This window comes from Lygodium microphyllum, chromosome 15 (genome assembly GCF_053477565.2).
Source record: "Lygodium microphyllum isolate KBCC chromosome 15, Lygodium_microphyllum_v1.1.10, whole genome shotgun sequence".
Taxonomy (NCBI): Eukaryota; Viridiplantae; Streptophyta; class Polypodiopsida; order Schizaeales; family Lygodiaceae; genus Lygodium; species Lygodium microphyllum.
In genome coordinates this window covers 44634224-44645844 of record NC_141149.1, presented here as the reverse complement: position 1 = coordinate 44645844, position 11621 = coordinate 44634224, and the positions used below count along the sequence as shown (strand labels likewise).

At 40.3% G+C, this 11621-nt stretch overlaps 1 protein-coding gene across 1 annotated transcript; it reads left to right on the top strand.

Moving 5' to 3' along the window:
- The first annotated feature begins 1038 nt into the window (after window positions 1–1038).
- LOC148024473 (uncharacterized) lies at window positions 1039–3324 on the top strand. Its single transcript, XM_087694107.1, has 2 exons — window positions 1039–2652; window positions 2889–3324. The coding sequence occupies exons 1-2, from the start codon at window positions 1223–1225 to the stop codon at window positions 3052–3054; spliced, it is 1596 nt and encodes a 531-aa protein (XP_087550233.1). The 5' UTR covers window positions 1039–1222; the 3' UTR covers window positions 3055–3324.
- Window positions 3325–11621: the final 8297 nt, after the last annotated feature.

Sequence of the window (11621 nt, the reverse complement as noted above, 5' to 3'; positions counted from 1 at the left end):
TTTTATTCAAAAAAAATTCACAGATAAGGATATTTATAAATATGCCTTAAACGGACGTGATATAGAGGATATACATATAGTAACTTCCCCGAGGATTATGTTGTAGTGAAGGGATGTTATAGGGTGTAAAACCATTGTACATTCTTATGTTTAATGAAATTATTTGTGTAATTTTGTTGCTAAATATAATACAAAGATTGATTCCTTAGTTTTGTGTTTGAGCTTATATAATCAAGGACTTAAAAGAATAAACCTTGTGTGTGGCTCTATGAATTTGAAGAAATAATTACAAACAATATGCATGCATGCATGGCCCTAGTAGCTCCCTAAATGATACAATTAAAGATGGCATTGTACATTTAGGTAGCTTCAATGTGGAGCACTCTCTCTCAAAAAATATAAGCTTCCCTACTTGTTGGCCAAATCCTTTGTAAAAGCAATGCAAGTTCACACTGGCAATCATCCTTAGTAAACTAACTCATCTTTATATATTGACCTTTCCTAGTAGTACAACCATTTCTTTAAGAAGGGCCTTGTGACCTTATCGCCTACCTTCTTTCTATGGGGTCCAGCGCCTTGGCCGTGGTGTCTTACTATCTCAATACATACAAGGGCACCCTTCTCTCTCACACCCACGTTAAAAGATCAAACCTTGTAGAGAACCGACCTTCGGTACATCTTTTAAGGGCAAGATTTGATAAATCTCGACTGTAATGTCTCCTTGTCTTCAAAAAGATGGACTATCTTTTAGTTTCTAGTTATGAAAAGGAAACCGACCTTTAAGGGCCAAGTTTTATCTATTTGGTGTATGGTTTATGATTGCCCTTTGAACTTTCAGCTACAAATTTTAAAAGCCGACAATGTACGGGAACCGATAATTGGTTGTAGGAGGTTTTTTCTGCGCGACTGATCTGATGTTTTAACAAAATGACATCTCGCGCGATTTCACATTTGGAACCTAACGCTCACCGATTGCTGGATGGTCCCCTGCCCCAGGTGCCATGTTATATATACATACGTGCATGGTGCCGCAAGAGCAGCGAGAGGTAGAGATAGATAGATAATCAGAGCGAGTCTGCGAGAGAGCGATAAGGAACGCGTGCGTGCGACGTGCTTGTGTACGTGTGTAAGGCAGCGATATTCATCAGCGACAATCTGTGACAGACAGAGAGAGAGAGAGAGAGAGAGAGAGAGAAAGAGAGAGAGAGAGGGGGTGGGGTTGATGGAGAGAGCCGCCAACACAGCCGAGCTGCGGGCCTTCCTTACGTCCACATCGCCGGTGGGCGTTTTCCAAGGATACGACACGGTGAGCGGCGCTGGGCTGAGCAAGGCGCTGGATGGGAAGACAGAGATGTCCGGCGGCTACAGTCGGGTGAGCTATCAAGTGTGCTCCGGCGTTCAAGAGCTGAGCGAAGCGCTCGGGGTGAGCGAATCGCTCACGGCGAGCTTCTGGTCGGTCGCCAGCGTGAGCCAGAAGCTGGACTTCGTGAGCAGCCTCAAGCTCACCACCCACAGCACCTCCATTGTGGTGAGCGCCAAGCACACCTCCGGGAAGGAGACGGCCACGGACTGGGGCCTGAAAGCTCGCGTCGCGGCGCCCGCGGGGAAGGACGAGCTCCTCGATTTCTTCAGGGTGTATGGGGATTCCTTCGTGAGTGGCCGAACCCTAGGCGGTGAGTACTACGCCGTGTACACGTTCTACTCGGAGAGTCAGGAGAGGCAGTCCGACCTGGTCGCTGAGCTGAACGCGGAAGGCCTCTTCTCTGTGGTGAGCTTTGATGCGTCGGTGCAGGTGAAGCTCTCCAAGATTACCTCCACCCAGACGTCGCGAGTCTCGCTGGACCAGATCATATCTGGCATCGAGAACCCCCAGCTGCCGGGCCCCGACCAGATCGTCCAGTTTGCACTGAGCTTCCCGTCGCTGCCGCTCACCTCTCCCGTGGTGGTGGACTTGGAGACCACCGGCTACGAGCGCGTGGCCGGCATCGGCATTAAATTCGACGCCGTCGCGGCCAACCGCACGTCGCTGGCTCGCCTCCAACCCAAGCTGGGCCTGCTGCAGCAGCTGCAGAACAGCATCGGCGACATCCAAGACATCTACAGCTTCTACAGCGGCTATGCTGCTGATACGAAGCTGGCCCGAGTGAAGGGGGAGGCAGATGAGGACGCGGCGGCCGTCCAGCAAATGATCGCCGCGTACGAGGCCGACCCCACAGCGACGCTACCACCTGCCGGCCTCGAGTTGCGCTCGCTTGCCTACGGCACCCCGTCCCTCACGTATGACATCCAAAGAACACAGATATATGTCTCCGACCAAGGGAATCCCTTCGACGACATCGACCGGCGGGCCTACCTGCAACAAAAGACGAGGATCACCGCACTTCAATGCTGCTTGTTGATCAACGAGTACATCAGCTACTTCAGGGTGACCTACACCAACACTCAGGGCTCGCACGTGATTGAGCACGGCCGTGACAACCCCGGCCAGCTTACCGAGGAGCTTCTCTTGTCTCCCGGTCGGGTTGTCATCTCTGCTATCAGCGGCAACGTCTACGGCACTTATCCAGAGATAACCTGGAGATGGAGATCCCTGGGCTTCTCTCTCAGTGATAACCGGAAGGTGTTCTACGGCACTTATCCAGAGGGGAACAGGTATAGTATCAAGTTAAATGCTCATTGGAAAGAAAACAAGAGAAGGCTTCTTTTTTCGTTTTTTTTTTTCTGTGCCCCTTTTAATAAAGACAAGTGACTATGTATCTCTCTATCTTACGAATTATACATTAGCCTTGAAAGAAATGCCACATTAGCCTTGAAAGAAATGTCACATAGCTGCACATGTAAAAATTACACTGAAGTATATTTTTCAATGTGAACTTGGGTTTCTTCAGGTGGGAGATGCCCCAAGGATCTTTTCTCTTAGGCTTCAGTGGCCGTTTCAGTTATTGCTTGAACGAGTTGCAAGCTATTTACGCCTCCTTCTGCCCCGCTTCTTGGAGTAGTTCACCGTCCCTCAAGAGATACTATCAAGCTGTGATTTTGCACCATTCAGAATAAGAGCAAACAAAACTTTGATGCTCTGGCTATTTAAGGCATTAGGGATGATAGCCTCTATACTTCACTTAGTAACATCAAGCCAAGGAGAAAAACGAAACAAAAAATTGTAGAATTAGCTAGAATTTAGTCAAACAAGTAGGCTTTGATTGTAAAGTAAAGTTGACTTTTGTACCAAACAGCTTTGTATTGAGAAGGTTAAATATATTCCCATAGACTTAGTCTTTGTTACCAAATAATATAATACATTTCTAGCATATAATATCTAAATTTTCATCGTCTAAATTCATAAAGTTTAAGTATTGTAAGAGAGCGAGGTTTATTATCTAGGAAGTGGTATAAAGTTAAGATTGTCTTGGTTTACACCATAATTCCCATTATTATTACATCATTCCCAAGTCAATATCTAAATATCAAGATGTACTCATTCATGACTTCATATCTTAATATCAAGATATACCATACTTTGCAAATTATGCAATATCAACAAGATTGGTTAACCTTCACAGCATTAGTGTAGCACATTAAAGGATATTGTCATATCATTCATCTCTACTATAAGTAGAACATACGCTCATATATCTTTATACAAACTACAAAGTCTTCTTAAGTTTCAAACATGGCTTTTCTTTCATAGAGTGAAGTATATAGCGTATGAGAAATGGTTTGGTGTCTTTGAAATAGTATAATTTTCAAAAATGTCAGATATATGGTTTTAGTAAGTAGATATTATTTTGTAGCATAAGTAGAACTTACTGGAGTGCAAGTATTTTGCAAGTCCTTAATTTGGAGTTTTTGCAACTCACTTTGGAGTTTTTTGGGAGTGCTATGGATACCTTAGAGTCTTTGCATTTAAGTTTGGAGTTTCTTGGGAGGATTGTACATGCCATATGTGTCCATAAAATATGTACAATTTTGCTTGGAGTATTGTGGACACCATATGTATCCACAAGATACTTACAATTTTGTTTAGATGTAACCCTATAAACACATTGGGATTGCTTCATAAGGTAAAGAAGTTAATTTTTTCCATTGAATATATAAATTCATTCTTGTTTTGAAGTGTCCGCTGCCTCAATGTATTACATTTCTATATTGGAACCATATATTCTTAATAATGTTAGTGAAGATGTGCAAAATTAGAAACTAAGATAGTAATCAATAACAAATGAGTGTTAAAGAGAATATTTAAATGCCAACAACTTGAGAGAGCTCTTCCAATGTTCAATGAATGGGGTCGTGGCATAGTGATTTAGGTGTGGGTTGAGTTACAAGGGTATGTGAGTTCAAACCTTGCGCACCACATCCCCAAAGGCATAATCAACTATCTAATCATTTCTTAAAGACAAGTCATATTATCAATTAATGCATCCATTCATAACACTACTTATTGATGCTATGATCCAAGGGTGGTTGGCATGTCACATGTACGAGTGGCACTAGCTGTAAACACTAAAGTCTCTCTCTAGACACATAAAATACTGGTACAGTTCTGCACATGCTTTTTTCCAAGCCGTCCTGGTGCGCAGATCGGTCGCTGTATGCTCACGTAGTGAATCCCGGAAGGTCCCCAAGAACAATGAACTCTATCTTTTTGCACAAATTACAATGTAAAAAGCATGAACGACAAGAGCAAGAGACCAATTGGGTTCAATCTCCCCCCATGCCTTGTGTGAGCGCTTCACAAAACCATGTATTTTATGTATATTTCCATCTTCATGCTCAATAATAGCCCAATTTACAAAAATATGACAAGCTTTTAGCTTTTGAGTTTGCTTTTACAAAAATAGGAGATAAAGCTAATGGACGGTGCCCATAGAGTCTGGCACGCCCAACACAATGTCCCAAATAGAAATAACATATCCGTGTGCATAGGCGCATATAAAATAATAATAAATAATCGATGCCTCAATAGACATGACAAAATATAGGCGTGGCGCCTATCAAAATATAATCCATAGGTCGAATACTCGCTAAACTCCAATGCTTTCCTCCGCCACTACTGCTATCTCTACACATCAACTGAAGCATTCACAATCGTTAGTAAAATAATACAATTTAACCGACAAAAGTGAATATCTAGCAGTCTTCAGCTACATAAATAAATCAACTGGTTAGAAATAAATCCTAACCTTAATTTATTACGAGTGCGCACTCTAAACGCATAAACATTTATTAATTTAATATGCATTTTGCGGAATCACCCGCTATGGAATCACCCATGTACACACTAAATTAATAAAACGCCCAAAAAGGACAGGCGTCCCCATCAACTTCTCGCACAAAGAATACACTTTGTGTATGAGCCTCGGTCATCAAAGTTTACGGAATCCACCGTAAAACCTCACGGAATCCACCGTGGCACAGAATCCACTGTGGAATATGCCTCCTGGCATCATACCCCCGGGGTGGGATAGCAACTGACCTCAATTGCTATTAGCTCAATGTGGAGCTAACAGAGTGGGGAAAGCATTTAAGTCTCTAGCGTGGATCCATTGTGCTTCCTCTACAAGATGGTTCTTAAATTTAACTAGATATCTAGAATACCTTCGGGTAGTTCTAGTGGTCATAAAGTCAGTGTCTATGATAGCTTCTGGTTCAAGTATTTCAGTCTCCTCCTCTAATAAAGATGGGTTTTCATAAACAGGGTGGACAGGTAATTGGCCTCTAAATTGTCTCAATAGACTAATGTGAAATGTATTGTGAATTTTCCAATGAGATGGTAATTCTAACTTGAATGCATTATCATTAATTTTATGAATGATTCTAAATGGTCCATAGAATCTAGGAGCTAGTTTGACAACTGGATGTCTATCTACACTTTGCAGTCTACGTTTTTCTATTCTCAGCCAAACATAATCATCAACTTTGAAATTCATGGCTTGTCTTTTCTTGTTGGCTTGTTTGGTATATGATTGCTGGGCTTTAGCAATCATATTTTTAACCTCATCAAATATATTGTTATGCATACTAGCAATATCATCAGCACTCTGAATTCTATTAGACAAAGATGCAACAGGTGTAGATAATCTATATCCATAAATAACTTCAAACGGTGCTTTCTTTGTAGATGTGTGCGGTGTATTGTTATATGCAAACTATAATAAATGCAAATGAATGTCCCATGTCTGAGGTTTAGAGATAGTATATGCACATAAAAGATCTAGAATTGTGCTGTTTGTGGCTTCTGTTTGTTCATTAGTTTCTGGATGAAATGCAGATGAGAAATCAATCTTTGTGCCTAGATTAGCAAACAGAGTAATCCAAAAATTGTTACAAAATCTAGAATCAGATCTGAAATAATCACTTTTGGCAATCCATGGTTAGTAAATACAGTTTTCAAAAACAATTGTGCTGCTTGTGATGCTGTTAAAGTTTTCTTACATGGAATGAAATATGCTTGTTTACTAAATCTATCTACAATTGTCCAAATCATATCATTGTTAGATTTAGTATTTGGTAAACCAGTAATGAAATCCATAGAGATTTGTTCCCAAGGTTTAGTTGGGATAGACAAAGGCATAAGTAATCCATACTGTTTACCATGATGTCTCTTAACTCTTTGACAAATCAAACATTCAGAAATGAAATTAGATACATCTGCATCCATATGCGGCCAATAAAAATCTTCAGTTAACGTACGTAATGTAGATATGATACCTCTATGACCTTGATATGGGGGACAATGAATTTCATTCAAAACAAAAGATCGGAATGGAATAGTAACACACAATCTCTTTTCATAAAACATAAATCCATCATTATATGACAATGAATCAACAGGAATGAAATTATTTTGAACTAATTTATTCCAATCAGAATGAAAAGTAATATCCTGGTGATATGTATCTTTCATAGGAATCAAAGAATCAAAAGATATGACAGAAATATTATGAATGGCAGGTCTTCTACTCAATGCATCAGCCACTACATTTTCTTTTCCAGGTTGGTATTGAATGATAGGATGAAAACTTTGAATGAAGGAAGCCCATTTGATATGACGGTCAGAGATTTGGGGTTGGCTAAGTAAATGTCTAATACTTTGTTGATCGGTCTTTATCATAAATTCTGAACCCATTAAGTAGTGTTTCCACTGTCTTAATGCTTGTACAACTGCTAGTAGTTCTTTGTCATATGTGGAATATTTCAGCTCAGAAGGTTTTAGCTTACAACTAGAATATGCTATAGGATGATTGTCTTGCATAAGTACGGCTCCTATTCCTGATCCGCTAGCATCGGTCACTACTAGAAAGAATGGTCTATTAAAGTCAGGCAACTGTAGAACAGGGGCATTGGTTAATGCATGTTTCAGCAAGTCAAAGGATTTCTATTGATTTTCGGTCCATCGATAAACAATTCCTTTCTTCAGAAGTTTGGTTAATGATAAAGCAAGTAATGAAAATTTACGTACAAACTTCCTATAGAAACTAGCAAGACCAAGGAATGAGCGTAACTCATGCACGTTTTTAGGAATAGGCCAATTCAATATTGCATCAATTTTCTTAGGATCAACTTTAATTCCATCAGATAATACAATATGACCTAAATACTCAATTTCTGTCTTAAAGAATTCACTCTTTTCAGGATTTGCATACAGTTGATTTTCTTTCAATAAGTGAAAAACTAATGACAAATGCTCATAATGTTCTTTCTCATTTTGACTAAACACCAAAATATCATCAAAGAAAACAATTACACAATATTGATATTTCAGAAAGATACGGTTCATCATTCTACTAAAGGTAGCAGGTGTATTAGTCAATCCGAATGGCATGACTAAAAATTCATAATGATCAAACTGTGTTCTGAATGCAGTCTTGAATATGTCAAATTTATCTAGCCTCACCTGATGATAACCAGACTTAAGGTCAATTTTACTAAATATAGAATATCCTTGCAGTTTGTCCATAAGGTCATCAACTCTAGGAATATGATACATATTCTTTACAGTGATCTTATTTAAAGCTCAGTAATCAATACACATACGATAGGTATTATTCTTTTTCTTGACTAACAATACAGGTGCACTGAATGGAGAACTGCTAGGTTGAATCAAACCTCTATTTAGTAATTCCTCAACTTGACTCTGGATTTCTTTTTGCTCTATCTGGTTCTGCCTATATGGTGCTTTGCAAGGTGGTTGTGTGCCAGGGATCAAATCTATCTTATGGTCTTCTAGACGTGAAGGAGGTAAACTTGGTGGTAGGTCTTCTGCAAAATAGTCCTTAAAATATGCAAGAAATTTCTTATGCCTAGGGTGCATATGATTTTCCTTTACTTGCAATTCATTCATCCAAATGAGATAGGATTTACTACTCTTGCGTAATCAACGTTTAGCTTGAGTATGCGAAAGCAGTGGAAAAACATTAGATGCATGCATACCATAAAATGTAATAGATTTTCCTTGAAAATTTATATTCATTGTGTGTGTGGAATAATCTATATCTGGGTTATGCTGGTGATGCCAGGAGGCATATTCCACAGTGGATTCCGTGAGGTTTTACGGTGGATTCCGTAAACTTAGATGACCGGGGCTCATACACAAAGAGGATTCTTTGTGCGAGAAGTTGATGGGGACGCCTGTCCTTTTCGGGCGTTTCATTAATTTAGTGTGTACGTGGGTGATTCCATAGCGGGTGATTCCGCAAAATGCATATTAAATTAATAAACGTTTATGAGTTTAGAGTGCGCACTCGTAATAAATTAAGGTTAGGATTTATTTCTAACCAGTTGATTTATTTATGTAGCTGAAGACTGCTAGGTATTCACTTTTGTCGGTTTAATTGTATTATTTTACTAACGATTGTGAATGCTTCAGTTGATGTGTAGAGATAGCAGCAGTGGCGGAGGAAAGCATTGGAGTCTAGCGAGTATTCGACCTTTGGATTATATTTTGATAGGCGCCACATTTATATTTTGTTATGTCTATTGAGACATCGATTATTGATTATTATTTTGTATGCGCCTATGCGTACGGATATGTTATTTCTATTTGGACATTGTGTTGGGCATGCCAGATTTCATGGGCACCGTCCATTAGCTTTACTTTCCTATTTTTGTAGAAAGCAAACTCAAAAGCTAAAAGCTTGTCATATTTTTGTAAATTGGGCTATTATTGAGCATGAAGATGGAAATATACATAAACATACATGCTTTGTGAAGCGCTCACACAAGGCATGGGGGGAGATTGAACCCAATTGGTCTCTTGCTTCTTGTCGTTCATGCTTTTACATTGTTTTTTCTGCAAAAAGGTAGAGTTCATTGTTCTTGGGGACCTTCTGGGATTCACTACGTGAGCATTCTGCGATCGATCTGCGCATCAGTGGTATCAGAGCGGAGCTGAGATCAAGAGCTTCCAATCGCTACCAATCTCGAGTGAAGGCGGAGCTCCAGGAACGATCAGGCTCTACAGTCAATCTCATCGCGAACCGTCGATACAGGCAGACTTCTGGCGATCAAGAACCCCTGTTTCTACTATCAGATCGCGAAGGACCAGGCTATGCAGGCGGAGGACCACGCATCCATCTCCTTCATCAAGTCGTCAAGAAACAGTGAGCAAACTCCATAATCCATCTTTTTCAAAGCTTAATTGTTAAGCTTATAAGCTTAAAAAGAAGCTTATTGCTTCAAATCTTCAATCGTGAGGTCTCTGAGGACCTCCGATTTTTCCGCGTGGCGGAAAAAACGCCCCCCTCCCCTCACGAAATCTGACGACGTCTGATCATTAAGCTTTTTAAGCTTAATTTCCTTAAGTCAAGCAAGCTAAGCTATTCAAGTCACACAGAACAAGCAAGTCAATAAACTCCGGGTCCTGCGCATCAAAAGTCAAGTTCTGCAAGTCAAGTGGAATCAAGTCCTGCAAGTTCCTCAAGTCGGCCTAAGTTCTGCAAGTCAGCAACTCTGTAAGCCGGCTAAGTCTGCAACTCTGCAAGTCAGACTAGTCAACTGGAGTCAGAACTGCCTAGTGCTCAAAACTCCTAGAAGGCTTGTTCCTACGCAAAAACTCTGAACTGGAAAGTTGTTCCTGGCAAGGTGTTCTACCTATCTATAGGTCCGCTGAAGTATTTTTAGCAAACGAAGACGGAAATATTGCATATTTTCTGAAAATTGAGAAAGAAATACCCAAAAATACATAGCCTTGTAACCCCGAATTTGAGCTACGCTCATCCCGCTAACCTGATTTTGAGTGAGAAAGGTTTATTGAGTTTTACAGGATGACGACCCCACATATGGATGATCCTATGACTGAAGACGACCTACCTGAGCCTACCATGGAACAAAAGCTGGATCTAATCATGTTACAATTGGAAGAAGAGCAAAGGGCTAGGCAAGCATTGCAAGCGCAATTGACAAAACTACAAAGACCGTCTACCGACAAAGAAGAACCTCAAGCTGAAGATTTGATTCGACGTACCATCGACGCCACTCTTAAAGCACAAACCATTCGCAAGGAATCAAAGATAAGTAAACGAAGTTTCAAATTTCACACTTTCAATGGCATACGAGAAGGAAAGACTGTTTTATCATTCATTAGCCAGTTTGATGACTATTTCCATGAGGAAACCTATCCAGAAAAAGATAAAATCAAGTGTATTACTAATCATCTGATAGACAGAGCATCACTTTGGTGGACTGTAGTACGCAAAAGCATAGAATGTCCTGCTACTTGGGAAGATTTCAAGAAGAAGTTCATGCAGAATTTCCTTCCACCGCAATTTCATGAGAAGGCTATCAAGCAATGGGATTTACTTCAACAACGGGATCGTGAGCCTATTCCACAGTATACAGAGCGTTTTTGGAATGCACTCCTATAGCTACGCATGCTTGAAGACGTACCAGAGACGACACATAAGCGGAAGTATATATCTAGACTTCTTGGACATTACTACGCTGAAGTAAACATGTTCAAGCCTGCTACCCTTGAAGACGCCATCTCACTAGCTCACGACACTGAAGATAAGTTACGCGGAAGAGACAGACGACCACATCAATTCCAAGCCAATGGTAATTATGGATCTAAACAATTCAATTCCAATTTCAAAAGGTTTAATCCATGTCTTTTCTTGTCAATCCAAATCCTAAGCCTATTCCACAAGCAAATCCAAATGTACCCAGACTCCCAGCCATTGCAAATAATGTAACCAAAGCCAAGCCAATAGTATGCTATAAGTGTCACCAACCAGGGCATCTCGCAGCAAATTGTCATTCAAAGAAGCCACCAGCACATATCAACTATCTTGGAGCCATGGACGAAGACGAGCATGAGGATATGCCAGATTTCACTGAAGATGAGGATGATACTACTACTACTTCCGACACTTTACCAGGTATGCCTACTCCACATTCATTGTTGACTATGAAATGTATGGTGCATGGAAAGGAAAGAACTATCTTGCATGATGACGATAGTACTCATAACTTTATTTCAGCAAAATTGGTAAAGGAATTGAAATTACATACTGTACCTACGCATTATCGCATAAAAGCTGTATTTTTAGGCACTAGGTACAATGGCACACAAGAAGTACAAGATTTAGAGATTCAAATTGGTTCATATATTGAAAGAAGAA

Excerpts from the sequence above, each read along its gene's own strand:
- LOC148024473 (XM_087694107.1), top strand. The coding sequence starts at position 1,223 with ATGGAGAGAGCCGCCAACACAGCCGAGCTGCGGGCCTTCCTTACGTCC. Across the intron at positions 2,653-2,888 it reads ACTTATCCAGAGGGGAACAG|GTGGGAGATGCCCCAAGGAT; the intron begins GTATAGTATCAA and ends GGGTTTCTTCAG.